Source organism: Hibiscus syriacus, unplaced genomic scaffold (assembly GCF_006381635.1).
Source record: "Hibiscus syriacus cultivar Baekdansim isolate YM2019G1 unplaced genomic scaffold, ASM638163v2 tig00112498_pilon, whole genome shotgun sequence".
NCBI lineage: Eukaryota > Viridiplantae > Streptophyta > Magnoliopsida > Malvales > Malvaceae > Hibiscus > Hibiscus syriacus.
In genome coordinates, this window is record NW_024063347.1 from 1,789,240 (window position 1) to 1,816,795 (window position 27,556).

The following is a 27,556-nucleotide window of genomic DNA, read 5'->3' on the forward strand; positions in this document are numbered from 1 at the left end:
TTGTACCATGGTAATACATGCAAACTATCAATAAAAAAACAAATATCAAAGCTATACTCAAATCAAGGTTCCATTCAACTGCCGCTCCGCCATGGTCTGTAGTCAACATTCCGATTAACTATATCAGGATTTAGTTTAGGCGTGACTTGGAAGATGGATCAACTTTGCAACAACACGATTAAAATAAAAAAAAGGGTAAAAATTGTTGCGGAGAGGAACGTGGTACATATTCTAGAGAAACGATGAAATTGTGAGAATTTTAGAGAAACAGCTTAGGTTCAAATGAAACTATATATATATATATATATATATATATTAAGATTTAGGGATTTCTAACCCGGCGACAGATGAGTTATCTAATTTCTTTTCGCCTTTTATAATATATATAAAAATAAAGTAATTGATAAATAAAATATACAAATACATATAAAACGAAAAACAGGGAACTGGTTAGAGATTTAATGGAGTTGAAATTTCAAATTCATTTATGAGTTAATAAGACGAAAGATCTCCAAAGTTTTCAGAATTTACAAAATTGTCCCTAAAATTTACAAGGTTTTCGAAAAAAAACTCTAAAATTGACATTTATTCAATCTAGTCTCAAATTTAAAATTAAAACAAATAAAAATTATAATCTATCAAGACTAAAATGTTGACCCCAATTTTGGGGTGTGACAGGTTTTATCGTAATTGGATTTTGTTTTGTTTTGTTTTTTTATTTGTTGGGATCTATGTAATCTCCATTCATTTTATTAATAAATTTCTTTAATTTGTTTTTTTTTCTTTTACATGTTTCTTTGGGCTAATTGGGTTTGAAACAAGAAACAAAAAATGTGAATTTGGTTCAAGCAATGGACCCATCTCCAATAGGTCCACGTGCATTAGCCATATGTCCTTACAAATGATCCTACCCATTCCTGCCTCTTGTGCAAATACAGCTTCCTTCAAGAATTGGTATGTTCAACTTTTGCTCAAACTTCGAAAATTCCCCTACACAATCAACCAGCATGAAATAACATTTATCTGTTTAGTTACTATTAGATATTTAAATTACAGTTATGGTCACGCTTTCAGTTACATTATGAATATTACGATCGTACAATAATAATTTCGGACATTACTTTCACCGTTATACAATGATCATTATTCCGATTACGAAGCATTATTTAAATCTCTGGTTCCTACATCCACTTTTTAACGCTAGGCCTGTAAACGAACCGAACGCACACGAACGAATGTATGTTCATGTTCGTTCATTTAATAAATAAACGAACATGAACATAAATGAACAAATTTTTTTTTGTTCATGTTCGTTTATTAAGGAATATAACTTGTTCATGTTCGTTCATTTAATAAATAAATGAACATAAACGAACACGAACATAAACGTTGGAGGCCCTACCTTCCATTGTTATTTCATGAAAAATAGTCGACAATGCAAATCAACCAAATCTACAGTGATAAATAGCGTAAGAGCTTATTAGCAGTGATGAAATGTTTGAAGATATCAAATATTTCGATCGATCTTTTAAAGATATTAAATGATTCACACGACTTTAATTTAACGCTATAACATTTATCTTAGTGTTCCATGATTACATATGAACAATCATTTTCCGCTATTACACTCTTTTTCAGAAATTGCATAGAAACATTTGTTTTGTTTTCTGGCAAATTCTATATATTTTTCTTTTTACTGATGCTCATATACTTCCGATTTTTACCTTTATCTTCCCATCTATTTCTAGAAAGAAGTATTATGTTTTCTTAAGTTTTAGATGTGAAGATACCCACAATAACTTTACATATCAACTATTAAGTTAAATAAAACAGAGAAAAAGATGAAAACAGACCTGTAAAACTTCATATTGCACTATAATATAACTTGTTTTGAATCTTTCAGAGATCGTCTCCACTCTCCAGTGAACAATAAGGTTTGGGAAAAAAGGGGGAAAATGAATATAAGTGCGAGGTGCCTCACAGGTTAACATATTGGATTTAATCTCCAAATAAAATTGGGTTAATTATGGAGTTGGTCATCAGAATATCAGATTAATATTTTTAAGATACTTACAAATTGGTCACCAAAATTGATTTAAGAAGATTGTGTTAAACATAAATGAATGAACATAAACGAACATAATCGAACGAACATAATCGAACGAACATAAACGAACATAACCGAACGTTCACGAACGTAAATGAACGAATGAGACATATGTTCATGTTTGTTCATTTAATTAAACGAACAAAAAATATGTTCGTTCATTTAATAAATAAACGCACATAAACGAACTTCTCGCCGCACGATTCATGAACGATTCGTTGAACGTTCAGTTCATTTACAGGCCTATCTAACGCACAGCAGCAACCAAAATTAGAATATGCACAAATGAAGACGAAACATGTCACTCCGTAGCATCAATTTATCAAGGACTAGAAATCGGATATATTTCTTTTATATCTTCTTAGCATTTAATATTAATTTTTGAGAAGTTGTGAAAAATGATTTTGAAAAGAACATTAATACAATTGTATTATACAGGTCTGGGAATAAATAGAATATATGTATTTTTACAAACGTACCAACAAGCCAAAGTTTGTAGTAACTACAGTAATGGAGGACAAAACCCGCTAAAAACCCTCCATTTTTATGAAAATTTAAAGAAAATAAATAAACAATAAAGTAATATAATCCGAGCAAATAAGAAACTGGAGTTCTAAAGCCTAAACCTGAAGCTGCAGCTACTACTCGAAATTCTGATGGCCCTGTTAGGAGATAAAGCATCCACCACTAACCAGCACCTAACCAAGAACTTCATTTCCGGGAGCTTTAGGCTCCCGAGCTTAATCCTCACAGGCTGTCTGGCCCTCAGCAACAAAGGTATGTTCCCCGTCTGCTGCTGCTGCTGTTGCAGCGCCGTCAACAAGCCGGCACCGTTCTGGATTTGTCCCGACATTGGCAAAACCAGCACGGTCGTGTTCCGATGACCTTGGTAGAATTTAGGTATCGACCCTCGGCATAGTTGGGTTTCGGTGTACCACACGGTTATATGGCTACCTCCTTCGTAATAAATCTCGATTCTTCTGTTGGGGTTTCTCGCGGTGAAGTTAACGTGGAGGTTAGCAGACAAGCTAGAATTTGAGCTGAGACTTAACTGCGTTACCTCCAGACCGTCGATTGAATAGTACGGTAGCTTCGGTCGTAAAACAAGGAATAAGATGCCGATTATGATGCCTATAATGCCGATTAGGAGCAGTAGAATAGAGAGTGTCCAACACAAGCACCTGCAACAACAGCTGCTTCTTTTCTTAGGAGGTCTCGGATGGCTAATAGGAGGGACATGGGAGTAGTTGGATTGATGATGTTGTTCGACAGGGTTAACAAGGTCGGATTTGGTGGAGCCTAGGGGAACCAAGGGGGCTGTCGGGGAGGTTTGTGGCGGCGATTCAATGTCTGGGACGGGATGGATTTTCTGTTGTTCCGCCATTGATGATGAAGACATTTGAGGCAACTGACAATATGAAAAGCAAGCCTTGAGAAAAATAGAATTTGTATAAAGAGCGAGGGAAAGGGACGGTTGATTAAAGTCATAAGATAGAAGCTTCCTTCTTTTGACTTCTAATTTTTCTCCCATTCGTAAAGTTTGGCGCTTCCCTTCATATATTCACCTAATCGTCTGCACTCACATTTCGAGGAAATTTCAACATTTCACACTTTAGCAATCATTATTATTTTTGTTAAATTATGATTTAGTCCCTTTAGTTATACTATGCTCAGATTTTAGTTTAAGATAGCGTAATCCTTTTATTTTTTTCTCTGTCTATGGTTAGTATAAGTATTTTTGATAAAATAATTATATGATGTGTTTAAAAAATTATTCTTATACGTTTTGTCAAAAAATTATTTTTATACGTTATTATTTTAACAAGAATAGATCATGATATTATTTAAATTAACCAATGAAAATAACCTCAGTGACCAAAAATCCCAGATAATATACGATTTTGACCAATTTTTTTTGGATTTACGAAAATGACCAACAAAATCTCAATGCGATCTCTAATTCGCATTGCGATCTCCACTATCGCAAATTCGCGTTGCATTTCGCATTGCGATAGTTGGAAATCGCGTTGCGATTTTTCATTTCGCGTTGCGATAGTCTACAGTTGTCGTTGCGATTTTCCAAATTCGTTGCGATAGTCTACAGTTGTTGTTGCGATAGTTAAAAAAAATATTTTGTTTCTCTAAAAAGATAGTATCCGCGCGGACGTGTCGAAGACACGTATAACCACGACCACGACCACGACCCGAGACGAGACGGACGACAGCGGCGGCGCGCGAGAGTCCCCCTTGTTCTCTATCACTCAACAAAGAAGTGAGAAAGCCAAGCCTTAAATACTATTCCCAATAGTGTTTCCAATACTATGTGAGATTTGAGCATTACCAACACTTGTTCCCAATACTATGTGGGATTGAGCCTTAAATAGTGATATTATTTTTGAATGTTTTGCTTAAAATTGCAATAATCGCGATTGATTGTAGATTGACTTTTAATTATGACATATTTAATCGTATAATACTAATGCAATTGGTTACTAATTCAGTTGTTTTAAGGTGTATGATTGTTAATTGTTTCATGAATAATCACATTGTATTTGAAACAAGTGTTGGTAATGCTCAATCCCACATAATATTGGAAACACTATTGGGAATGGTATTTAAGGCTTGGCTTTCCCACTTCCTTGTTGGGTGATAGAGAATAAGGGGGACTCTCGCGCGCCGCCGCCGCCGCCGTCCGTCTCAGGTCGTGGTCGTGGTAATACGTGTCTTCGACACGTCCGCGCGAATACTATATTTTTAGAGAAAATTCTTAAGAAACAAAATCTTTTTTCTTAACTATCACAACGAATTTTCGCAACGAATTTGGAAAATCGCAACGACAACTGTAGACTATCGCAACGACAACTGTAGACTATCGCAACGCGAAATGGAAAATCGCAACGCGAAATGGAAAATCGCAACGCGATTTTTAACTACCGCAACGCGAAATGGAAAATCGCAACGCGATTTCCAACTATCGCAATGCGAAATGCAACGCGAATTTGCGATAGTGGAGATCGCAATACAAATTAGAGATCGCATTACGATTTTGTAGGTCATTTTCGCAAATCCAAAAAAAATTGGTCAAAATCGTATATTATCTAGGATTTTTGGTCACTGAGATTATTTTCTCATAACTAAATCTCAAAATTTAAATATTTTTTGAACAAATCTCAAATTTAAATATAATAATGAAGTTAAAAGTATAATTTAGGGTAAACTACGTGTTTGATACTTAAACTAGCAATTTTGATATGTTTTAGTACCTAAACTTTTATTTTTTGTCAAAAACCATATTTGACGTTTATTTTTTTATTTTATTTTCATATCTCATCGTTAAAAACTTAACAGACGGACTTGTCGGTCGCTGTCCGTGTCTATAATTTTCGATCATTGCATTCGTGGTTGATGAAGTCCAAACTTTCCAGCCCGTAACTTTTCGACCCCCTAAACACGATTCCGCCCTCCGTTTCATCAGGGAACGCCTCAATATCCCTTAATCGACGATGAATTCTTCGATTTCTTTATCCTCCGATCTCCATGGTACACTGTCAGAAGGGCATGAAACTACACTATGTTGGTCGACTCGTCATTCTCTCGTGGTCTACTATTCATATTGGTCGTTTGTCCACCGGAGCTATGTCACGTAAGCTCATCCATTAAGTTTTTAACGACGATGTACTAAAATGAAACAAAAACTAAACATTAGGTATGCTTTTTAAAAAATAAATTTAAAACATACAAAAATTGTTAATTTATATAGTAAACGTTTAATTTACCCTATAATTTAATCAAAATAATTTGAATATGACATACCTCGAAAAAAGGTTTTGAAATGGTCAAAGGATTGGGAAAAAGAATAATAAGGCTATTGACAAAATAGAAGCTTGTTAGAGTATTGATAGTGCTTTGTGTTGAAAAATGGAACAAAATGAATCAGAGAATATTAGAAAATCCATTAAATAAATCATAGCAGACTGGAGAGTTAAATAGAATAAATGAAAAATCTTAGTAGGTGAAAGACCGTCATCTCGCATGTAAGGAGGGACAAATGATAGAGTTAATGATTTTAAAGTGATTTCATTTCATCATCAATTTTCCCCCCTTCTATCCTTGCGTTTCATAGTGGTATTATTATCTTACACAATATATAGGTTCTTGGCTCTTATTTTAATTGGTCTGATGTGCATTCTGTTCGAAACCAATTATTTTAAATTTATCATTTAAAAATCATTTTTTATATTTTACAATCAATAATTAATTAAATATTTAACACAAAAAATAATTAATTAAACCTTTTGTAGCCTTCAGGCCTTTCCGCTCTCGGGTCTTGTTAAATAATAACGACACGACGTCATAACAAGGTGTGCAGATGTCATACTAGATTTTGGTTCGTTGAATCTGCTACATTGAAAGCTATCTTCAAAAGTTTTTTTTCATATCGTAAATTATAATTTAAGGAGCAACACTATAGATTTTAGAAATTAAGTTGATAAAGGTTGAATTTTTATGTCTGTGAAACCTATGTTTAAATTTTTATGTCGTGAACCGGAGGTGGAGACCGACAACCAGGAAGCTTGTCTTTGTATTAGCTCCACTCCTACACCCCATGAACCAGCTGTTGTTAGAAGGATACGTCCTTACGTGAACCGTCAATGGAGCCTCATTACACGTTCAACCCTCCTGAAGCAAACCACCTTGCTGATAAGATGACTGATCTTGGCCGTGGGCGGTGGGTCAAACCTGGGACTTACAACTTTTTAGCAACCACCTATGGCAGTTGAAGACATTTGCGAGTCAGACCGTGCTGTGTGAAGGAGTAGAGATAGTGCTCCAGCTACAGTAAAATGCTATAACCGGTGTTGAAATGTAGCTGTGCTACATATTTTTTCTTCTTCTGATTTTTGATTCCTGGTTTTGGTTTTTTTTTATTTTATTTGTTACATTATTTTCTCTTTATTATATCTTTTATGTTTTTTATTGTAATTTCTACACAATAAAATAAAAATTAAACATAATATAATAAATTCAAGTATATTAAATTGCAAGATCTTAATTCTCCAATTGTAGAAGGAAAAGATCTTAATTCTCCAATTTTCTTTGTATTTTCGCAATCTTATTTATGAATGTTTGATTTATGCTTTTTATCTTGATATTTATTAGAAATGTATATGTTTTATTTTATATTTGCAAAATCAATATTATAATAGTTAAATATTGTGAATAAAGTAGAGTTGATGGTAATGTAGAGATAGTGCTGGAGATGAATTACTGTTTCAACTTTATAATAGAGATAAAGATGTTGTAGAGTGGAGATGAGGGCTGGAGATGACCTTATAATGATTTATTCTGTCTGATCGTTAATTAAAATATTAAATATTTAAATATAACAAAAAGAACTTTTGATCATATATTAAATAATATACTGTCTTAATCATTTATAATTTTATGAGATGAAGAAAATGATTTTATCATAAACAAGTAGTTATTTAAAATAATATCAAACTTTGAGTTCTTAAAAAATATCTTATACATTGAAAAATAATATTTTTGTCCACTCATAACCATAATATTATTCTTTCATATTATATTATATTTTATATAAACAAATATCATAGTTATAAAAATTATTTAAAAATACACGTTTGATATACTAATTATATGTTAAATGTATTTTTTCTCAAAAGTTAGATAATAGAACCATTGAAATATTTCTATGAATTTTCATTCAAATATTTGTAATTTAATATTAAAGTTTAACTTGTTAAAAAATTATATCATAAGAATAATTTGGTAAAATATGCATTCAAGTAATCTTATTACTTATATTCCTCCAACCAAAGAGTATAATCTTACATTCATGCTAAATAAATCAAACATTTATATAGTCGTAATATAATCTAGTAATCTTATTTCCAAAAATTATCTTACATTCAGTGAAGCAAGCGTCCTATAAATCAACCCTTTATTTAATTTTTATATTAAATATTGGTTTAATTGGATGTGTTTTGGCAGAGAGGTTACTTGTTTTTTCTAATAAAGAAAATTGATCTTACAATGCCCTAAACCCAAAAAATTAAGGATCATAATCTCAAATGTCATATTATTATTTTTATTAGTTTGAGTTGATCTGTTTGAAAGGTTTTCAATCACTTAACAATGGATATTTAAATATTTCTACGACGATGTATTCAAATTCGAAATCTCTAAAAATAAAATTATCTATTTAATTACTGAGATGATTTGATTTACCATATTAGAATTTTTTTATTTTTAGTATAAAACGTGGTTAGTTTTTGATTTATTAAATCTATACCATAGCTAAAAGTTTATCCCAAAATCATAAGAACGTTCAGCCTGGGATGTTACCATTTTAGAGCTCTTTCTCCATGTCACATAATTGATGTCATATATGATAAATTATCATATATTTTGATTGAATAATTTTAATATTTTATAATATCTATGTTGTTAATCCTTCCTTAAAAAGTAATGTAATTAAATAAATCACATGACATCTTGATACGAGTATCAACATTAACATTCATGGTGTTTTTTGTTGTTAGTTTGAGTGCTTAATTAGCAATTCCAGGAAGATGATCTCTTCATCAATGGCTTCCTTTGTTTGTCCTCTTCCAAAGATATCATCCCCAAGTGTGATGGATCCTCTAGCATCATTTTCGCCACCAAATATCCAGCTATTGACCATGTCTGATACTTCCTCGCTTGCTTACCGACGAATCTCCCGAGTTTTCCATCGTAATATTCCGGCCAGCCGTCTTTCAACAAACGTGTCTCGGCAAGATCAATCGCCTGTCTTGCGATTTGTGGCCTTCCGGTTTTGATGCAAGCAGCCGTTAGCAACCACAGAAGCACTGCATTCCAAATAGTGGGAAGTTGCAAAATGAAGAAAAAGGAAAGGATTTAGATCATTAGAATTGAATATTACAGTAAACCTGGTCATGCAAATAAAATGATCAATCAAGTCCATGACTGTTATACATCAAAGTACATGTTAAGACAACGATGATCCTTTCTAGATTAGAGAAGGAAAGTCATACCTGGCCAAGATCCTCCATTGTGATAACTCCATCTCGTGTTCTTCGGGTCGCAACCCGTGATAATTCGCCATTCGTGACTTTCAATTGCAGGATAAGCTATTTTCAAAGGCATTTCTCCAACAAGCTCATCCCACCGGGCTTCAATAAGATCCATAATAGCCATTGATTGCTCAGGAGTTGCAAGAGAAGATAGAATCGCTATACAGTTGCCTAAACAGAACCATCGGAAATCCATCCTCGCAGGACTGACATTCCCGATGAAGTATCCACCACGCATCGGCATAAAATCAAATATCCAATCAGGGATAGAATCAGGGATGACATTAAACTTATTTACTGCAGTATGAGAATACTCCTCAGTTTTGTATCTGTAAATATCATTTAGTTGCTGAAAGTCGAGCCAAAAGTAACTACGCATGTGATAATTCAAGGCATGCAAACGCTTCTCAATTCTTTCAATGCAGTCTTTTCCTTCGCCATCATGCTTCAGCATCACTAATGCACACCGCAAAGCCATATAGAAAAGGGCTTGAATTTCAATAGGATAACCATAAACATCCTGTAAAATAAGTGTTTGATACTTTTAATTTCTCAAATGAAATGCATATCTCACATTAAAATTAACTACAAGACTGGCAAGGGAACTTGGCTTGCACGAATAGAGAGAGAGATTATTAGTAGAAGGCTTGATTACCATTCTTCGATCGATCATAGAGCATCCATCGGCACAGAGCAATGTCGGGAATGTGTCAAAGCCTTCTGCTAGACACAGCATAAGTATAAGCCTTATCCCTTTCTGACACTCGGGTCTCTCGGCCAGAGACAAATCCCCAGTCGATTTTGTATATGCACGGAGCAGAATGATCCACCAGAATCCAGAGTCAACTGGAGCAACTCTTCCAATGGCACTCTCTCCAAAATCTGCAACGATTGTGTCCACTTTACGGACAGGGTCATGAAGAACTTTGAAGCTAGCTGGCATTACACCTTCTCCTAACTTGAATCTATCTATTTTTTTCTCCCACCCTTGAAGTTGTAGAGTCTTCAAGAGGAAGTTCTTAACTATCTCAGGCTCTCCATTCATCAGGAAAGCCAAAGCACTGGGTACAAAATCTCTTACAAAAACCTGAAACAAAACAACAAGCAGACGATCCGATAAATCTTCACTATCATAACTCACCAGATTGTAATAGATTTTAAGCATTAAAAATAATTACAAATATTTCAAATTCTCCTTGATTTTATACATATGCAATAAAGATGTCAATATTACTATCTGATGAGAACTTTACCTGATCATAGTTCAAAACTTCCTCTGAAGCATGATCGTATGCGGCAATGGTACCAACAGGTTGGCCTCTGAAATAGACCATAGACCTCCTGAGAGCCTCCCATGCTTCAGCCACGATGGGGTGCGGATCAAAGGAGTTTCCACCCCAAGAAGCTGGAGTATCAACGCCTGACCTCCCACCGGGCGAGTGCATGCTGTCGTAATTGTCATAACTCCCTCTTGTGAGAATCATGGGGAGTTCAATGAGAGACCTTTCATCAAATGATCTTTGCCTCTCTATGTAAAGCCTTGGCCTTTCAAGGAGGCGTGAGAGATCATGATCATCCAATTCGGTAAGTGAGCAAACTGAGCTCACATTTCTGATTCCTATATGTTTAGTCCCATCCATTTCTTTGTCCAAATTGCACAAAAATAAAAATTCTCAAGCTTCAGAACAAGATATTTCACTGCTCAGAAAAAAGAAAGAAAGATGAAAGGATTAGATCCCCAGATATTTTAGATGACAACAATGATCTAATAACAAAGAAACATGCTTATATGTAAACAGGGATGCTGGGACTCTATTTATAAAGCTGATGAAATAAAAGGCTTGCACTATTATACATTTAGCTATCCTCTGCCTCTTTGTTACAGTGCAGAAAACAGAACATTTGCTCCCCAATCATCATCATCAATATATAAGGATTTGGAAATGCACATTACAAGGATATGCATATTGCAAAATTTTAAGAAATTTACTGCATTATACTTGACTAGAGGGAAAAGGATTAAGATGCATGCCAAGAAGAACCAACGAAGTGCATGGTAAAAGAAACATCACAAATAAAGCCATTTGAAAAGAAAAGCAGATCCGATACTCGGCCAAAACATCAAAGAAACAAATCAACACACCCAGAGCTTCATATAAATTAAAAGGAAAGAGAAAAACAAACATTTAAGGAAATAAATATGTGGAAGAAGTGAAATCTCAGGCACATCCCCAGAGAGAAGAACGACTGAATATTTCGTCGGAAAAAGAAAACAAAAAAAAAGGGAAAAGAGAAGAAAAGGAAAGAATAATGTGAAGAGATGATATTTACAGAGGGGGAAAGAAAAGACTATTTGAGAACCAAAAATAAAAATAAAAATTGTATTGTACTAATAATAACAACCGTACGATTACCGTGTCTTTCTCTGCCTTTGGCTTTTGTTGCAAGAACATAAAAATTTGGGATTGGACTGAGTTTACCGGCAATAGCCGGTGAAAGCGCGCGCGAAATGTCCCAACGGCTTTGGTTGTCCGATTTGGCAACTACAGGCATTTTTATATATACGCAAATAATACTTTTTTATAATTAATTAGAGAAATTACATCTATTTTTTAATAAAAATAATCCTCATCTAAATCGCATAAGATAAGATGAAAACGCATCCTATTAGCAGCGCTTTATAAAAGATGGAATTAATTAAACAAATTTTTTTATGTGATACTTCAGTTGAGATACATATTTTAAGAAAATATCTCCAAAATCGAAAATTAATTATTAAAAAATTTAGAGTTATTTTAAAAACGATTTAGGATATGGGTTTTCTAAATAAAGTGTGTGAATTTTTTTATTGGACAGTTTCTTTAACATGTTTTTTAATAAATGTTATGAGTAGTTTCGATGGCTAGAGAAACAAGTTTAATTGAATTTTCATTTAGAATATTGTCGTCGGTCATAAAATATGTTGTCGTTTTCGTCGACTAAATTGCTAAAAAGTTGCCCTTCTTTATGTTTTTTGTTTAGGGATTGAATTCCTTAATCTCAAGTCATTCAAAGGGAGTTTAGTCCGCAAATAATATTTTATGAAATTATATTTCCATATTAATTTATGAAAAATGTCATTATTAACTGATAACTTATTATTAATAATAATATTTTTTTTATAAAATATGATAAAAGTGTCATTACCTTCAAATTCTTATGTATTATAAAAAATTCTTTTTTCATGCGATATGGGAGGCACGCCCGAATCAATGAGCAATACACACTGTGACAGGAAGAGAGAGCGCTTGATCTCAATAACATTTCTTTTTTCTCGTTTAACATAATGATAAAAAATATTTTTAACGTTCCATTAAATGATTACTTTAATTTCTATTTTTTTAGTATTTTGATCATAATATTTCATTTTAAGACAAAATGATTCATACGTGGATAGAAATTGCTAGTCAACAAATTATCATCGCTCCCAAATAGAAACTTTTTCATCATAAAATAAAACGTTAGAGATCAAAATATTACAAAAAAGAATAAGGACTAAAATGATTATTTAATCAAAATTAAATATCTTTTTACCTTAAAATAAACGTTAGAAGTCAAAATACTTTAAAAAGAATAAAAATTAAAATAATTATTTAATCAAACGTTAGAGACAAATTTTGATATTATATCTTTTTCATTTAAAAAATGTCAAGAAAACTATATATATATATATATATATATATATATATATATATATTATAGGAAGATTTTGCTTCTCTTTGTATGTGCAACAATTAATGCAAGTCGATGCATGAATGCATACATATTCATGCATGTACAATATAACAAGATTGGTGGAGTACAAAGAGCTTCACCAACTAACTTGTCGAGATCCCAACTCTATTGCTTGATAAATATTAATGATAGATAAGTCGCAAAACTGCGTTATATCCTACCTTGTGCTATTATTTTCCGTACAATGTTAAACCCCTTTGGTTCCGACTTTTAATTAATTAAACTAAACAGAAAGCGACACAAGTCAACGATTCCTTCTTTTGGGGACGGGTGGGGTTGGGATCTCTTTTTTCACAGAGCCCTCAGGAATCCAAGGTGCTGACAAGCATGGCATCATCAATCTAATTTTTCTCTTTCCAAATATAATATACTCTATCATACACAACCCTTGTGGATATATTTTGTAGATGTAATTATTCGAATCTGAATTTTCTAAGAAGAATAACATTATCTTGTTATTAAGGTCTCTTAATAAATTCTACATAATATATTTTTAAAATATAACTTCAATCAATATATAATAATAATAATGATCAACCATCAATTATTTTAACGAGATATTATAAATCCTTAAATGTTTATGAATTGAACCCTGGCATTGGATTATACTACAGTTATCTGTGCTACAGGATATTTAATTGTAGCATTGTTGGTAGAGAGAACACAGTAGAACTGCCTGACTGTCCATCAACCTGTGTCTCTCCCTCAATACCAAGGCTTTTTCATGATAATGAAGGCAAAGGCACACCTTCAAACTTCTATATATACCCTCCCCTTCCTATAATGAATCCAAAAGCCTTTAATTGCTTTTATTATATACATAATTCGTTCTCACTTTGCTTTTGTTGAGTGATGACGCGAAACAAGGCAGAGCGAAACAAGGCAGAGGTTGATAAAAGGAGTAGAGCTCCAAAGGGTCATTTCGTGGTATATGTGGGCAGTGAAATGAGGAGGTTTGTAATTCCAACATCGTTCCTGAAGAACCCTATGTTCCAGCAATTGCTTGACAAAGCTGCAGAAGAATATGGATTCAATACCCACAACAACAGGCTTCTTCTACCTTGCGATGAGTCTACTTTTCAAAGCCTTACTCAGTATTTGGCCAAGCATTGTTCTTAAAACATTTTTCTCCATTCGCAGCTATTGACAATTACTTGAAAAATCATGGCCATCCGTCTGAGATTGTATCTGTCAATACCTCTAGTGTAATCTGTTAATAAAAATGCTCAAATTTCAAAAACAAATTCAATAATGTAAAAAAAGAGAGTAAGTAATCTGTTAATCAATGAAGCTCTCAAGCTCTTAATATAAGATCAATGAAGCTGTAACGGCTGGTCATGCAAGAGCTCTGAGGCCTAAAACAGTCAGTGTAGACCGAGAAGAAAGGAGATTAAACCGAGGCGTATCCCTGGTGAAAATATCGTAACAAGCTAAAGAAAAAGGCAATGGAGTTGCAGAGTAGGAAACAAATATGTTGCCCATGATCTGTTCAAACGGATGATGCTCACTGCAGGGCACACCTTGTTCAAGTTATCAGGCATAGAAAAGCAAGTAATAGTTTGTTTTATCATGATTCCTTTTTCTTTCCTCTTAGCACTGCTTCAGATTCTGCTATTCTTATATTTTAGAACATGATAAATGAATGCACTTCGGACATTGTGTTTTGGTATATTATCAGTGCCTGTGTTTTAGCGCATCCTTTCGAATATTTTGATAGTACAATTTTTCTTTCTTTCAAAACACATGAAATAAAAAGAATAACCATATAAAACTAAATCAATATTACAAAGCATAAGCATTGCAAGATAACTATATTCACAAGACTGAAAACCCAATGTTTACAATCCTCTTCTCACATTACACACATACACTAGTCATTTGGGGAAATCAAAATAAATTACATAAACCTTATGCTACAATGTACAATTTCGGCAAGTTAAAATCTCGACATTAGATAAGAACACAACCAATCGTATCAAGAACTGTAATGATTTACCATATGTAGGGCATTGCATTCTTTCAAATTCACCCGTAATTACTAACCTCATTAACATTCTGGAAGAGAATGAGCAGATGCAAAAGGTGAAAAACTAGCAGCTGACCCACTATAATGCAGTGGATTCAGTTGGCAACCTGAAGAACTGACTAAACTTGGTGACATGTTGTTTGGGATCGGAAAATATCGGGACATGTATCTTGCATTAAGCGGTGATACGGATGGATAATTCAACGAGGCAGGTGAAACCAAATGAGAAGTATGAGATCTTTGAGAAGTTGTGTTTCTAAGTTCTACTGAGCTTCTGCTATAGCTCATGGAAAGAGATTGATGGTAGGACCTAAATGATTGCTGAATATATGGAAGGCTGGCAAGAGACTGTGTCTGAGAAGCCAGTGGAGATGTCCATGATTCTGGGGCAATTTGTATTGATGACGATGATGCTAATGATCTAACGGATGATAACACAGAGGAAACTGAGCTTGGGGTGGTTGAAAGCAATGGTGTACTTTCTGATGCTGGTAAACCACCTGCAGTGGTTCTTGCATCATGCTTGCAAACGGGGCAAAATGTTCTCCATGTTGTAAGCCAAGAATCAATGCAGAAAGCATGGAACTCTGAAAAATGTAGGGAAATATTAAGATATATACACATTAAAAAAAACACAAAAAATTAAAATAAGGTGAACAAATCAAGTTTTGAAGAAGCTTTACAGAAGTCACTATATTATGAAGGCAAGAATGATAGCAAAAGTCTACATTCACAGCTTATACTTTGGTGTCCCAAATAAAACTAATTAGTAAACAAAAACGAATGTAAAATTGATATTTCCTTTAAAGTTTCTTCGAGCGACATTAGTATGGAGGAGGGGATGATAATGATATAAATCAAAAACTTGTAACCCCAATATAGTTTGTTTTGTAATGCAATCATAAAGACAAAGAACATAGACAACTGCAGTTTTATTAGCCTTCGGATATTTTGGCTGGACAGCACTGCTTCTTAGAGAAGCAGTGTTTCATGTTCCAGTAAATCACAATATAGAATAAGACGAAAGAAATTAATACAAGATAGAGAAAGGTTGGTTTTAAACCCGAAACAGAGTGGGAAACTGAAAGGTAAGAAGAAAGAAGTCGGAGCTTGACATCAAGATTTCTAAATACTACAAATTTCTAAAAGACTTCTAGATAGCCTAAACCCGCAAGGACTTTCCATCATACAACTCAGTCAAATTTGAAGAAAATCCTACACTTCGAAGTCTAAACAAAATCCCAAAATGACAAGCCTCTTGGACTACACACTTCGAATTTTCCAGAAAATCTGAAAAATAACAGAAGAAACTTGAACCCTAAATTTAAGTAATCCAATTAACTGATATTTACTACTTCCAAGCACAAGCATTCAAGGACTTAAAACTTACCATCAGGCATCGTGATGAGCTTAAGTCATTCATGCATGCCCTCCCTTTCTCTCAAACAATGCTCGACTTGGAAGGCCACCATAGTGATGCAGGAGCAGTTCTTTTATAGTTCTTTATTCCATTCTGTTTTGTTCTTATTTCAAAGTGTTTTCTTTGTAACAAGTAGTGACATGACTACCATGTGACATTTTTAGGCTTAGACTTAAGATATTTTGAGCCTTGAAAGATTGGGATAAGGTTTAGTAATCGGCTAATGACCCTAGTATAAATGACCCTAGGGATTAGTACTCAACATTTAGTAGATTTTTCATCCGTGATATTGTGTTTTCAGTTTTGAGAGGTTTCTAAATCCTATAACACTAAAAGCTTAGCTCACTAAGCTTCAAAATAGTATTTACATAAAAGATTGTCAATCATATTTGTATGCAACAATCTTATAATTACAATAATCATTAATCTATATGTAGCATAATTATAGTAATACTCTTGAATCATCAAAGAGAATACTCATGCTTAAAACAGAACAGAATGTGCAAGTATTCGGGACAGCAAACACATTATAAGCATAAAGCAGGTGAGTGCATCTATGCATGCATGTAACCTGTCATCTATGGGTAATTTGGATTCTTTGAGTGAGATTAGATTGAAGACATGCAAGTAACAAGTGATAACCAGATTCAAACTCTTGGGGTATATACAGGAATCCATTTGCCCATCTAGCTCTAACTTGTGCATTTTGAAACTTTTCAAAGCGATAGAAACATAAAGGACCAATTAATCACATCTTCTTTAATTAATCAAGAAATATTATTTTATATGAACAAAGAACAATTCATGAGAAGAGAGGAAGATCAAATAAACTCCTCAAATTTAGCAGTTTATGATAAGCAAAACTATTCTGATTTCATAGAGAGCTAAGTTCTACAATGACATTCTCCGGTACATTTGAAATGTGCAGAAGTAATATCCATTTAACCCCTAAATTTCCCTTCTTTGGGTTTTAATTTGGGGAGGAAAAAAGAAAAAAAAAAGACAAGGAAAAAACAAGAACTGTTAGCATCTTATGCTTCTAACTCAAGCAGACCAAGCATCATCCATCTCCATTTAAATCTAGAATTGTCCTATTGTAAGCAACAAAAAATCATTTTGTAAGAACAGAAATAAGATAACCACCAAAAAATGACTCATGAATTGGCTGCTTAATCACTGTGCAACATTTATGCAAAGAGACACTGGATCACCACATTACCAAATATAATTACCACATAAAAATAGCAAGCAATGTCATTCTCCTTGTTGTAAGAAGCTTACTGTGACAACATGGAAGAATCCTGAGCTTCTCTCCAATGGTATAATCTTCAAGACATACTGCACACGTTCTTGAAGTAGAATTATCATCCAAGACAGCAGTGAATACCAAGCTAGGCATTGCTTTTACTAAACGCTTGCTCATTCCATGGAATTCACTAACTTGAGAAGATCGAGGACGTTCTAGTCTAATGTGATGCCTGCGTACAAAGAAACAAGTCGCGAGGACTGCCGACATGGCAAGTAAAGATATAAAGGAGATGGCCATGATCGACCATGCAGAATTGTCAAAAGTAGGGCTTAGCCATAGCTCGATATCAGTGAACCCAGCATACTTTTTGAGCATTTCACCAGAAGCTTTGGAAACAAAGACAGCATGTATCTTTATGCCAGCAGCATTCCCTGCCACTGTAAAAAAACATACATTACAAGGTAAAGTTAGATGCACCATATAGAGAATCATACATGTTCAGCGCAATGATAATGACTGATAGAAATTAACATCTGCCACTCAAGAAAACACAAAAAAGATAATAAACAAATTTGGACTGGAAAAAGATATGCATAAATGAATAATGGGAGCATATTTATAACTGTAGAAAGAAATATCGGTAAAGATTTGGTCCCAATTCTCTCTTTTCTTCAAAGCTTTCCGTTATCCAGCAAGAATACGCCACAATAGTATATAACCTATCTTTAATTTCAAGCGCACACTGTAATTTTCAATATATTTCTGCAAAATAGTATCTTCCCAACAGTAAATTTCAACATCCAAAAAGTTACTTGTGAAGATGATTTTGCAATTACAGGTGTGATTGATTAAATCAATTATAGTTTGACTGGTGTAATATATTTACTCGGGCCAGAAGTAAATCTAAAGAAATGAAGATATAAGCATGGTGAGTTATCATAGTAAACTGCTTAAGTGTAATATGCATACTGCTTTAAAGAATCACATAATACACAATTGATTTCTATATGGATGTGGCAAGTGTAGAATTAATATGAAAATTCGAAGTCATTCATGCAATTTTATGCCTAAGAAACAAAACCAAGAATGGAATGTTATCATGGTGACCAGATAAATTGCAGAGTAAAAGATTAAAAAGTTACTATCACTAAGAAAACAAAAATATGGCGTCATGATTACCAATTACACCAAACTATAATCCATCAAATATGAATTTAGGAGAATGCTTACGGTTGAAAAGTTCGAAAAGGTTGAACAAAAGCGTAGTAGTGGAACTGATGCGATCAAGAGTTAGTAGGAAATAATGTCAAAAGGCAATTCAAAGGGTTTCACGAAGACAAATGAGAAAAAAGGGCTCCAATAATGATTACTGGCAATAAATTGCTTGAATGGCCCAAGTATCTTTCTAGTAAACCAAGTTTACCAAAAGTAAGATATGCAATTTCAATCATTCAAAATGAAAAGGTGTTTTTAAAGGAATAGGGAGTTACTTGCAACCAAGAAACCATCATCATTGTCATAGACAATAGAGGCTTTGAACCCTGCCTTTTGCACTCTCCTTACTTTCTCATCAAAACCACAACCTCCTCTAATAACCAGCGCAAAGGGAGAAGTAATATTGGAAATCTTTTCCACATTATTACTCAATTCCGAACAGGCATCGAGAGGATTTGCCAAATATAATACCCCACATTTCCCTGACCCTTTAACTGGCGGAGCTGAAAATCATCAACAACAAAAATGAAACATCAAGCAAGAATTCGATTATATAGTCGACACCAACTGACTTCAAATTTTCAGTTCAATCAAACATAAGTTACTTCAATTTGTCATTCATGTGCAGTTTATCTTCAAATTAAATAAGTTAATCATAGAGAAGAAAAAATATATACAATTTGGAGCTCTCAGAATACTTAAAAGATTCAATCTGTCTTGAGTTTTCAACATTTTCTCAGGAACCAAACAGGAAAAGCTGAAAGCAGATTTTTAAAAAAAATTATAAAGAAAAAATAAATAAAAAGAGCATACCAAAATTAGCTTGAACAGCGTCGAAAGAGATAGTAACGTTGTTCCCAACCAGCAGCACACTAGCTGAAGCCATCCAACAAACACCCAAAAAACAGAGGAACCATAACAATAATACCACACCACCATTCATCTTCATCGAAAACAGAATTTAAAAAAAAAATCCTAAATCTCAGTAGAAAGAAAGAGAAATGATTCAGTTGGGGTTTGAGAAGGAAATGGACACATCAGCTTCCATTAGCGAAATACAAAATAGATGGATAAACAGAAGAAAACCCTAATTCTGCTTCCAGAGTTCGATGATTTGTAAATTTACGATCTATAAGGATTATTTTTTATTTTGGCTATTAATTCAAACACAATAGCAGGAACGAAAATATCTTTTTCATTTGTCTGTTTCCTCAACTCCAATTTCCAATCATTTAAATACATAATAGAAAGACAAAGTATTTATCTATTCTATTTTTACTTTTTTATGTAAATTATTACTATTATTTTGATTAGAGGGAAATTATTTCACATATTTGTTGATAAAAACTGTTTAGTTGTCTTATTGGCCTATGTAAATCTGTTTAGTTTAATCCGGGAAAATTTTAGCGCCTTTTTCGCGGGAATTTAATAAAGTTTAGACCGTTCACTTTACCCAAGTAGCCGGTGACCTTTTTTTTCCTGATTAGTATCGGTGAATGCAATAATACAGTGAATGTTTAATTTTTTTTAATTATTTGATAGTGAATATTTGTATACTTTTGTATATGATATATTTAAGTCTAAAATGTTAAAAGATAATAATAATCCTTTAATCATTAAAATTAATTAATTTATAATTAATTAAATAAAACTTTTATCCCTTATTATAATTTGTTTGATGCAATAAAAAAACAAATTTAATAAAGTGGTATAAGTACGGTTTGAAAAATAGCATGAATGGTATGTAATTTTAAAAAGTGAAAAGCTTAATTTAAAAAAAATAATTAAATTATACTTATTTTTCTATTTAATTTTCTATTTAATTATTTAAATGTTTAATGTTATAAATGTTATTATTTTAAGTGTTCTGACTACAAACACTGTTAGAAAAATTTCGTCAACCATTCAAAATACGATAGATGTTACATTTATATTTTTTTTAAAGTTTTATTTAAAAAACTTAAAATTATTATTATTATTTTAGGAAACCCCAAATATTTTTAAAATTTCAAAAACACCCAAAACTTTTAAAATTCCAAATCTCTAAATTCCCTTATTATCCCCAGCTGTCGCCGGCATCACCATCGTCAGTCACCAGCTGCTGCCTCCATCTTCGGTCATATACATTTTGCACTCTCGCACAATACACCCCCACACACCCCGCGTTGAATATAAAGAATTAGATCGGTCGACCATGAATTCCTCTTCTTTTCTTTATATCTCAATCTGGTATTAGGATGATAAATTTTTAAAGGAAGAGGAACCTTGAGTCTGCTGCTTGGATTCATTAGTGGTTTTTTAATCCATACATATGAGTATATTCAAGCAGGTGGTTCTCGAATTGGGAACTATGGGCACCCCCACTAGAAAATGGACATCTTCAAATATTTAAACAGGAAACTAAATCGACGCTGCTCTTCTACATAAATGATTCATCCAATGAGATAAACGACTACTCGGTGCAAGGAAAAAGGGGGATTCGTCTCCTCTGTTGAAGAAGTGGCTAAAGCAGTTAAACCCCACAAATACTCCCGCAAATATTCAAGAAGGGGATTGATCTCCTGTTGTGATTTTGGGTGTTCTTGATTAACGATGCTGCTATGAATCAACGATAAATGGATTGTTTGTGTCGACAAAGATGCTGGTGACAAAATCAGATCGTTCGCTGGTGCTGAGGTGGATTTTCTTCTTATGTATTTTGGATATTTTGTGGAAAAATGGAGTGTTTTTTTTAAATTTTATTTTTTTTAAATTTTGAATGAAATTAAAAATTAGACCATGTGTTAAACATTGATTGGTTGACTGATTATTAATAGATATTTTTAACGGTTGTCACGTTCCAGACATTTAAAATGGTAATACTTGTAACGTTAAACACCTATATTGATCGAAAAAAATTTAAGCATTTAAATAGAAAAAATAGTATAATTTAGACACTTTTTATATTAATACAAATGAAAATTATAAAATGCAATTCATTTAGGCAGTTTTATATATTAAGCCAAGTAAAAATTATAAAGTATAAGTTACACATTCTTTTATATTACATAATTTTTATTTTACCTATTGTAATTCATTTAATAAAATTATAATAAAATAAGTGATTTAATAAAAAGAGTTTTATATTCTTTTAAATATTTTAACAATTTGTTAAATTACTTTCTTTTCTTTAGCCACAATTAGTCTTTTTTCTTTTTCATTTTTGTAATCGACGGCAACACTAATCTTGGGGTTGGACGACGACCGTCAGTATTTATTATTTTTTTCTTCATTTTAATATAGTTTATCCCTATTTTTTTATTTTTTTAAATTTTTAATAAATCTATCTTTATGATATGTTTTTTTGCCTTTATGGTATGAATTTCTCTGTTATTATGACATATTTTGTTGTTTGATCGTTTGTTTTCATTTATCTTTTTTTCATGATTAGATTTGACATCATCATGACTAATAAAAAATATTGAATAAGATATGATAAAATTTTATCTCATAATTCCAAACGAATATCATATCTTAGTCAGCAATGTTAACGCCTAACTCAAATAACTGTTAATTTGTTAACTGAAAATGATAAGTTTGAAACGTAATAAATAATCGAGTAACCATTTTGTAACTTTTAATAATCGGGGGACAATTTGTATATTTTTCCCTTGATAAGAATAGAGGTTTAAATAATAAAGTTATGGTTTTATATTCTATTATGTGAGACATTTAAAATGATATATAATATGCTCGAAATGATTAAGTGGTGAATGAAAAATTGATGCTCATAGTAAATCATATGAAAAAAAATTATTGATGGAAAATTTGATATCTTAAAACACTTGCACCCCGGGAATGTCTCAGGAAAGGCGGGTTAATATACGGCTAATATACAGCGTTACCGGATACATTAAAAGATATTTAACAAATTCGGTTTAGCGCTACCGAAAATGTTGTCTAATAATAATGTAGTAGGTCTAAGTCATGAAGAAATATTAAAAAATTGTGCAACCGGCAAACTTAACTTGTCGGTTCGTGTCGATCCAAATTAAAAATGTGTCGATCCAAAACGATATAACAGGTAAAACTATGACAAAACCAGTATTGAAATGATAAAACCGGTAAAGCGCTACCGGATACATTTAAAGTGTCGGTACTTTAATATAAGGATCGACACTTCGTGAATTTAAAAGAGAAGCAATTTTAAGTCCTATAAAGTGTCGATACTTTTAAAAAATGTATCGATCCAAAACGATATACCAGGTAAAAATATGATAAAACCGGTAAGAAAATGATAAAACCAGTAAAACGTTACCGGATATATTGAAAGTGTCGATACTTTATATAAGGATCGACACTTTGTAAATTTAAAAGAGAAGCAGTTTTAGCGCCTATAATGTGTCGATACTTTAAAAAAATATATCGATCAACAACGATATAACAGGTAAAAATATGATAAAACATGTATCAAAATGATAAAACCGGTAAAATAATACCGGATATATTGAAAGTGTCGATACTTTCGTAAGTACGTGTAATAAATTATCGACACTTTCAAAGAAATAGGTAATTATCCTTTCGAAAGTATCGACACCTGACATAAAAGTATCAACACTTTTGTATTTGTATCGATTAAATATAAATAACATATCCGATGAAAATATAAGCTAAATATCCTCTGAAAATAGATAGAACGGACGAGTTTTTGAAATCGAAGCGTAATTGTTGCTGCATTTCAGAAGGCGTTTCTAAAGCGAAGTTTGTTTGTTTGTTGCTGCAGTCGAATCGAAAAGTATGTTGTCGAAACCCTAATTTTTTATTATTACAGTAATCGCGATAGGGTTTTTATGTGTTGTTTGAGGTTTTGGAGTAAAGAAGCATTTGAGACCGATTGCAGGTAGAAAGTGATATTCAAGGAAAAATATAAATGTCGATACTTTTATTAAATATTATAGGTAGAAAATGATATTATAGGTTGTATAAATGTGCCGACACATTTTGGTGTGACCATTCAAATTCTTTTGAAGAAAACCGTTTTACCACAAGAGTAGTTATCTATATTTGTATATTGAATAAAGTGTATGTAACAAAATAATTTGATTTGCGTAAACTGATATATGAAGGAAAAATGGAGTCAATGGGTTGGAAAATTGTTGGTGGAGCAGATGACTTTGAAATTGAGGCCGAGACTCGAAAGCAACCAAAAGGGTGGATATATGTACTTCTAGTAAGTATCAATGTCTTTTTGTTATTATTGTTGAAATGGTAATTGGATTAAAGTATCGATAAACTTTAAATTGATTACAAATTTTAAATGTTGACAGTATGGCCGAATGCAAATGGATGAAGGAAGATGGCACACAGAGCGGTTCGGTATGTAAAATGAAATTGATATTGAGTAGTATTTAGTGTTAATGTATTGATTAAGAAACGTTTATGTTTAATATTAGGTGACAAAAGATGTGAGGTCCAAATGGAATTCAATGAGTGATGCTGAAAAGGAACCTTACATCACACAGTCAAGGAATGATAGTAAAGAATACAAAGAACGGAGGAAAGCACATGAAAAATAAGGTATTCATTAAACTAGTAAATACGTTGATACAAAATATATAAGAACTATAACATTATATATTGTTAAAAAATGTAGGAAGTGTCGACAAGATGCAGCATTAAGAGGGTGAATTTATTAATTAAACACCTTAAGGAGAAGGGTCAGTTGAATGTGCTGGGAGAAATAGGTTTTGGATCGTTGGTAGGAGTAAGGGATCGACCTATTCGGAGGGAATTGTGTCGATCCTTGATGGCGCAATTTGATGTCAGACAATGTATTGCTAAGTATGGTGATTTTTCATTTCCTCTCGGGATCCCATGTGCTGCAGCCGTATTGGGGGTAGAAAATGAAGGCAAAAGTATTGTAGAAGTCTGTAAGAGTAAGGACTGGAAAGCACTTGCCTCCAAATATTGTTTGAAGCATAAGGTGACATATGCTGAAATTGAAGAGGAAATAAAAAGTGGATCTTACGTTGGGGATGAGCTGAAGGCCAGAGTTCTATTATACCTTGTCGATATCTTTCTTTGTCCAACGGGTAATACGTCAACGAACAAGGAACATATGAAGCTCATTTATGATGAAGGCTTGAAGGGTGAATTTAATTGGGCTGAATATATCCATTCGAGATTGATTAAATCAATAATCACCTTTAAAAAGGGCAGCCAGAGATACCTCAAAGGGTGCATAGCAATCTTAGAGGTAAATGAGTTGAATAACTTTTTTGTGTTTTTATATAAAAATATAAATTTTATTATAAATGCAGGTTGCACTGTTCGATTTTTGGTCGGGCTGTGAGGCAGTGCCGGCTTATGAAAGAACCGGAGTGGCACGTATCCGTGCATAGGGGAAGGAAGAGGTGGTTAGAGTGATGGTGAAGTTGAAGTTGGATAGAGCGAAGAAGCAAGAAAGGGTAATAAATGTAATTAAATAGTATTAAGAATATAATCAATGTCTTAATATTGTAATTTTATTTTGAAGGTTATTGGCAAGGATGTAGAGGAGGCAGAGGAGAAGAAAGGAGGGATGGTTGTATTGGGGGATGACGGTGAGTGGGACGACGGTGAGGGAAAACATAGTAACTTCGATATTTTTATGTCTGAATTGGCTGATATCAAAAAAATCCAATTTGATATCATGCAAAGACAATCAAGAGTCGAAGAGAAACTTGATAGAGTCGAAGAGAAACTTGAGAGAGTCGAAGATACACTTGAGAAGCATAAGGGGGTAGTGGAAGGAAAAATAGATGGAGTGGTGAAAGAAGTAGAGGTGTTGAGGGGTGAAGTGGTGAAAGAAGTTGGGGTGTTAAGGGGTGATATTAAGATGGTGACGGGTGAAAAATTTGAGGGAGTGGTGAAGGAGGTTGTGGAATTGAGGAGTGAACTTACGGGGGTAAAGGGGGTGGTTGATAAATACTTGGATGAAGGAGATCAATTGAAGGGTGAAATAAAAGAGATGAAGAGCTATGTAGAAAAAAATACGATGAACTGAAAAAATATGAAGAAGAAAAGAGGGAGGAGGAAGAAGAAGAGATGGAAGAATTGAGGAGGAAGGAAGTCGATGTCATTTATACACCGGAGAGTGTTATAGCAGCAGATTTGGATTCGGAATGTCCTGCACCCCAGAAGAAGAAGCAGAAGGTAAGTTGAATAAAAGAAAACTTAATTTGGTTTTTATTATGTTGTTGTGACAAAAATTTGTATGCAAAATTGTAGGTTGAAAAAGCGGATATTCCAAGCGGAATTGATGACATCGAATCTGCAATTTGTGATTATTTATGGAATAGTGAGTTAGAATCGGAGTAAGTGAAATATATCGCTTTGTGAGTTATATTTAAATATTTCATTACAACATATTAATCCTAATGATTCATACAGATATTCTGTAATCTCAATGGGAAATCAATTCGCTAGTGTATACGACGTTGCAACGTTGAAGCCTACGGAATGGGTTGGCGGTGTGGTAAGTAGAAAGTAGAAAATGTTAAAACTTATTGAATATGTTCTGATTGTGTAATTAATTTTGTTAGGTTATTGATTTGCTCGCCTGGACAGTATGCTACGATTCTCAGAAGTCACTCCGGAGGATTGGCTACCTTCCATACCACTTACGGTGAGTTAAATTAATAAATGGAGATAAGTAGTGTTATAGACGGTAAATTAATAATGTTTGTTGCGTAATTGCAGCAGCAGGCGTTGGATGCCAACAGCAAAGAAAGTGTTGAGAGTATTGCTACCTTCTGGGGTCCCATACTGAATAACTATGTGAAATTCACCGACTGTGAGAAGGTAAGACACCATACCAATTGCAAATGATGTTTTCGGATATAGAATGTTGAATTTTTTCAAATTGGGTGTGAAATTTGTTGTAGATCATGATCACAATAAACTACCATAATTCACATTGGTATATGTTGGTGTTGGATATGGTAGATCGTGTTGCAACAATATATGATAGTATGTTTACAACTGAAGCAGCTAAACATAGAGTGAAGGATGCTAAGAGATTGGTATGTATGTATGTATGTATGAAAGGACATTATGTAAATTATAATGCATAATTTTTTTGGATCATAACTTCTTCTATTTTAATGCAGATTAAAATATTAGATTCTTATAATAAGAAACGCATTTGGGTTGAATCCTGTGGATCTCTAGGAAAGTATCCCTTGAAAAATTTCAAATTTGTGGAGCATAAGAAGAATAAGCAATTGAATGGGTATGAGATGTTATCACAAATAGAAAGATTAATTTATGCAGTATTCATCATAATTGACATGTGTGGTTTTCAAATTTTGTAACAGACATGATTGCGGCATGTATGTGATGATGTGGATGGAATCGATCGGTTCTACAGAGGTAACTGGTGATTTTGTAAGTGGAAAGAAAAATTCGTTTGTGGTAAAATTATTAAAAGTCGTAGATTGAATGCTGTAGTTTACAATACTTAACGTTCTGACAATTTGAATATAGGTTGTTGGAGAGTGGGATCGATCGCGAATATTAAACGATCTCGTAAGCCACAATCAAAATGAACGAAGACAGGAGATAATAAAAGATGACATGATACATAAGAATAACAAAAGGATGCAATGATGTAAATGTAGGGTTAATTTTGTATAAGATTTATAATTTT

General features: G+C 33.1%; 3 protein-coding genes across 4 annotated transcripts; all 3 read right to left on the reverse strand.

The window, feature by feature from the left end:
- Positions 1-2,635: 2,635 nt before the first annotated feature.
- Positions 2,636-3,506, reverse strand: LOC120180550 (NDR1/HIN1-like protein 6). Its single transcript, XM_039185860.1, has one exon. The coding sequence runs from the start codon at positions 3,504-3,506 to the stop codon at positions 2,721-2,723; it is 786 nt and encodes a 261-aa protein (XP_039041791.1). The 3' UTR covers positions 2,636-2,720.
- Positions 3,507-3,605: 99 nt separating this feature from the next.
- On the reverse strand, positions 3,606-26,828 carry LOC120180593 (receptor homology region, transmembrane domain- and RING domain-containing protein 2-like). 2 transcript variants are annotated; one of them, XM_039185903.1, is made up of 7 exons: positions 26,811-26,828; positions 19,702-20,017; positions 19,164-19,391; positions 17,706-18,110; positions 15,018-15,591; positions 10,453-10,457; positions 3,606-3,619 (listed from the first exon to the last, which is right to left on the reverse strand). In XM_039185903.1, exons 2-5 carry the CDS (start codon positions 19,835-19,837, stop codon positions 15,026-15,028), a joined length of 1,335 nt encoding a protein of 444 aa, XP_039041834.1. In that variant the 5' UTR covers positions 19,838-20,017; positions 26,811-26,828; the 3' UTR covers positions 3,606-3,619; positions 10,453-10,457; positions 15,018-15,025. The 2 variants fall into 2 exon arrangements, with proteins under 2 accessions (XP_039041834.1, XP_039041836.1); XM_039185905.1 differs by lacking the exons at positions 3,606-3,619; positions 10,453-10,457 and having other exon boundaries at positions 14,763-15,591.
- LOC120180592 (probable alkaline/neutral invertase F) lies at positions 8,676-10,849 on the reverse strand. Its single transcript, XM_039185902.1, has 4 exons — positions 10,458-10,849; positions 9,860-10,291; positions 9,166-9,724; positions 8,676-8,979 (listed from the first exon to the last, which is right to left on the reverse strand). Exons 1-4 carry the CDS (start codon positions 10,842-10,844, stop codon positions 8,684-8,686), a joined length of 1,674 nt encoding a protein of 557 aa, XP_039041833.1. The 5' UTR covers positions 10,845-10,849; the 3' UTR covers positions 8,676-8,683.
- Positions 26,829-27,556: the final 728 nt, after the last annotated feature.

Bases quoted from the DNA above. Each gene is read 5' to 3' on its own strand.
- LOC120180550 (XM_039185860.1), bottom strand. From the start codon at position 3,506: ATGTCTTCATCATCAATGGCGGAACAACAGAAAATCCATCCCGTCCCA.
- LOC120180592 (XM_039185902.1), bottom strand. From the start codon at position 10,844: ATGGATGGGACTAAACATATAGGAATCAGAAATGTGAGCTCAGTTTGC. The intron at 9,725-9,859 runs GTAATCAAGCCT...CTTATTTTACAG, and splicing joins CTATGATCGATCGAAGAATG to GATGTTTATGGTTATCCTAT. The intron at 8,980-9,165 runs GTATGACTTTCC...TTTGGAATGCAG, and splicing joins CAATGGAGGATCTTGGCCAG to TGCTTCTGTGGTTGCTAACG.
- LOC120180593 (XM_039185903.1), bottom strand. From the start codon at position 19,837: ATGAAGATGAATGGTGGTGTGGTATTATTGTTATGGTTCCTCTGTTTT. The intron at 19,392-19,701 runs GTATGCTCTTTT...GATGATTTTCAG, and splicing joins CGCTGTTCAAGCTAATTTTG to CTCCGCCAGTTAAAGGGTCA. The intron at 18,111-19,163 runs GTAACTCCCTAT...GTTTTTTTACAG, and splicing joins TGATGGTTTCTTGGTTGCAA to TGGCAGGGAATGCTGCTGGC.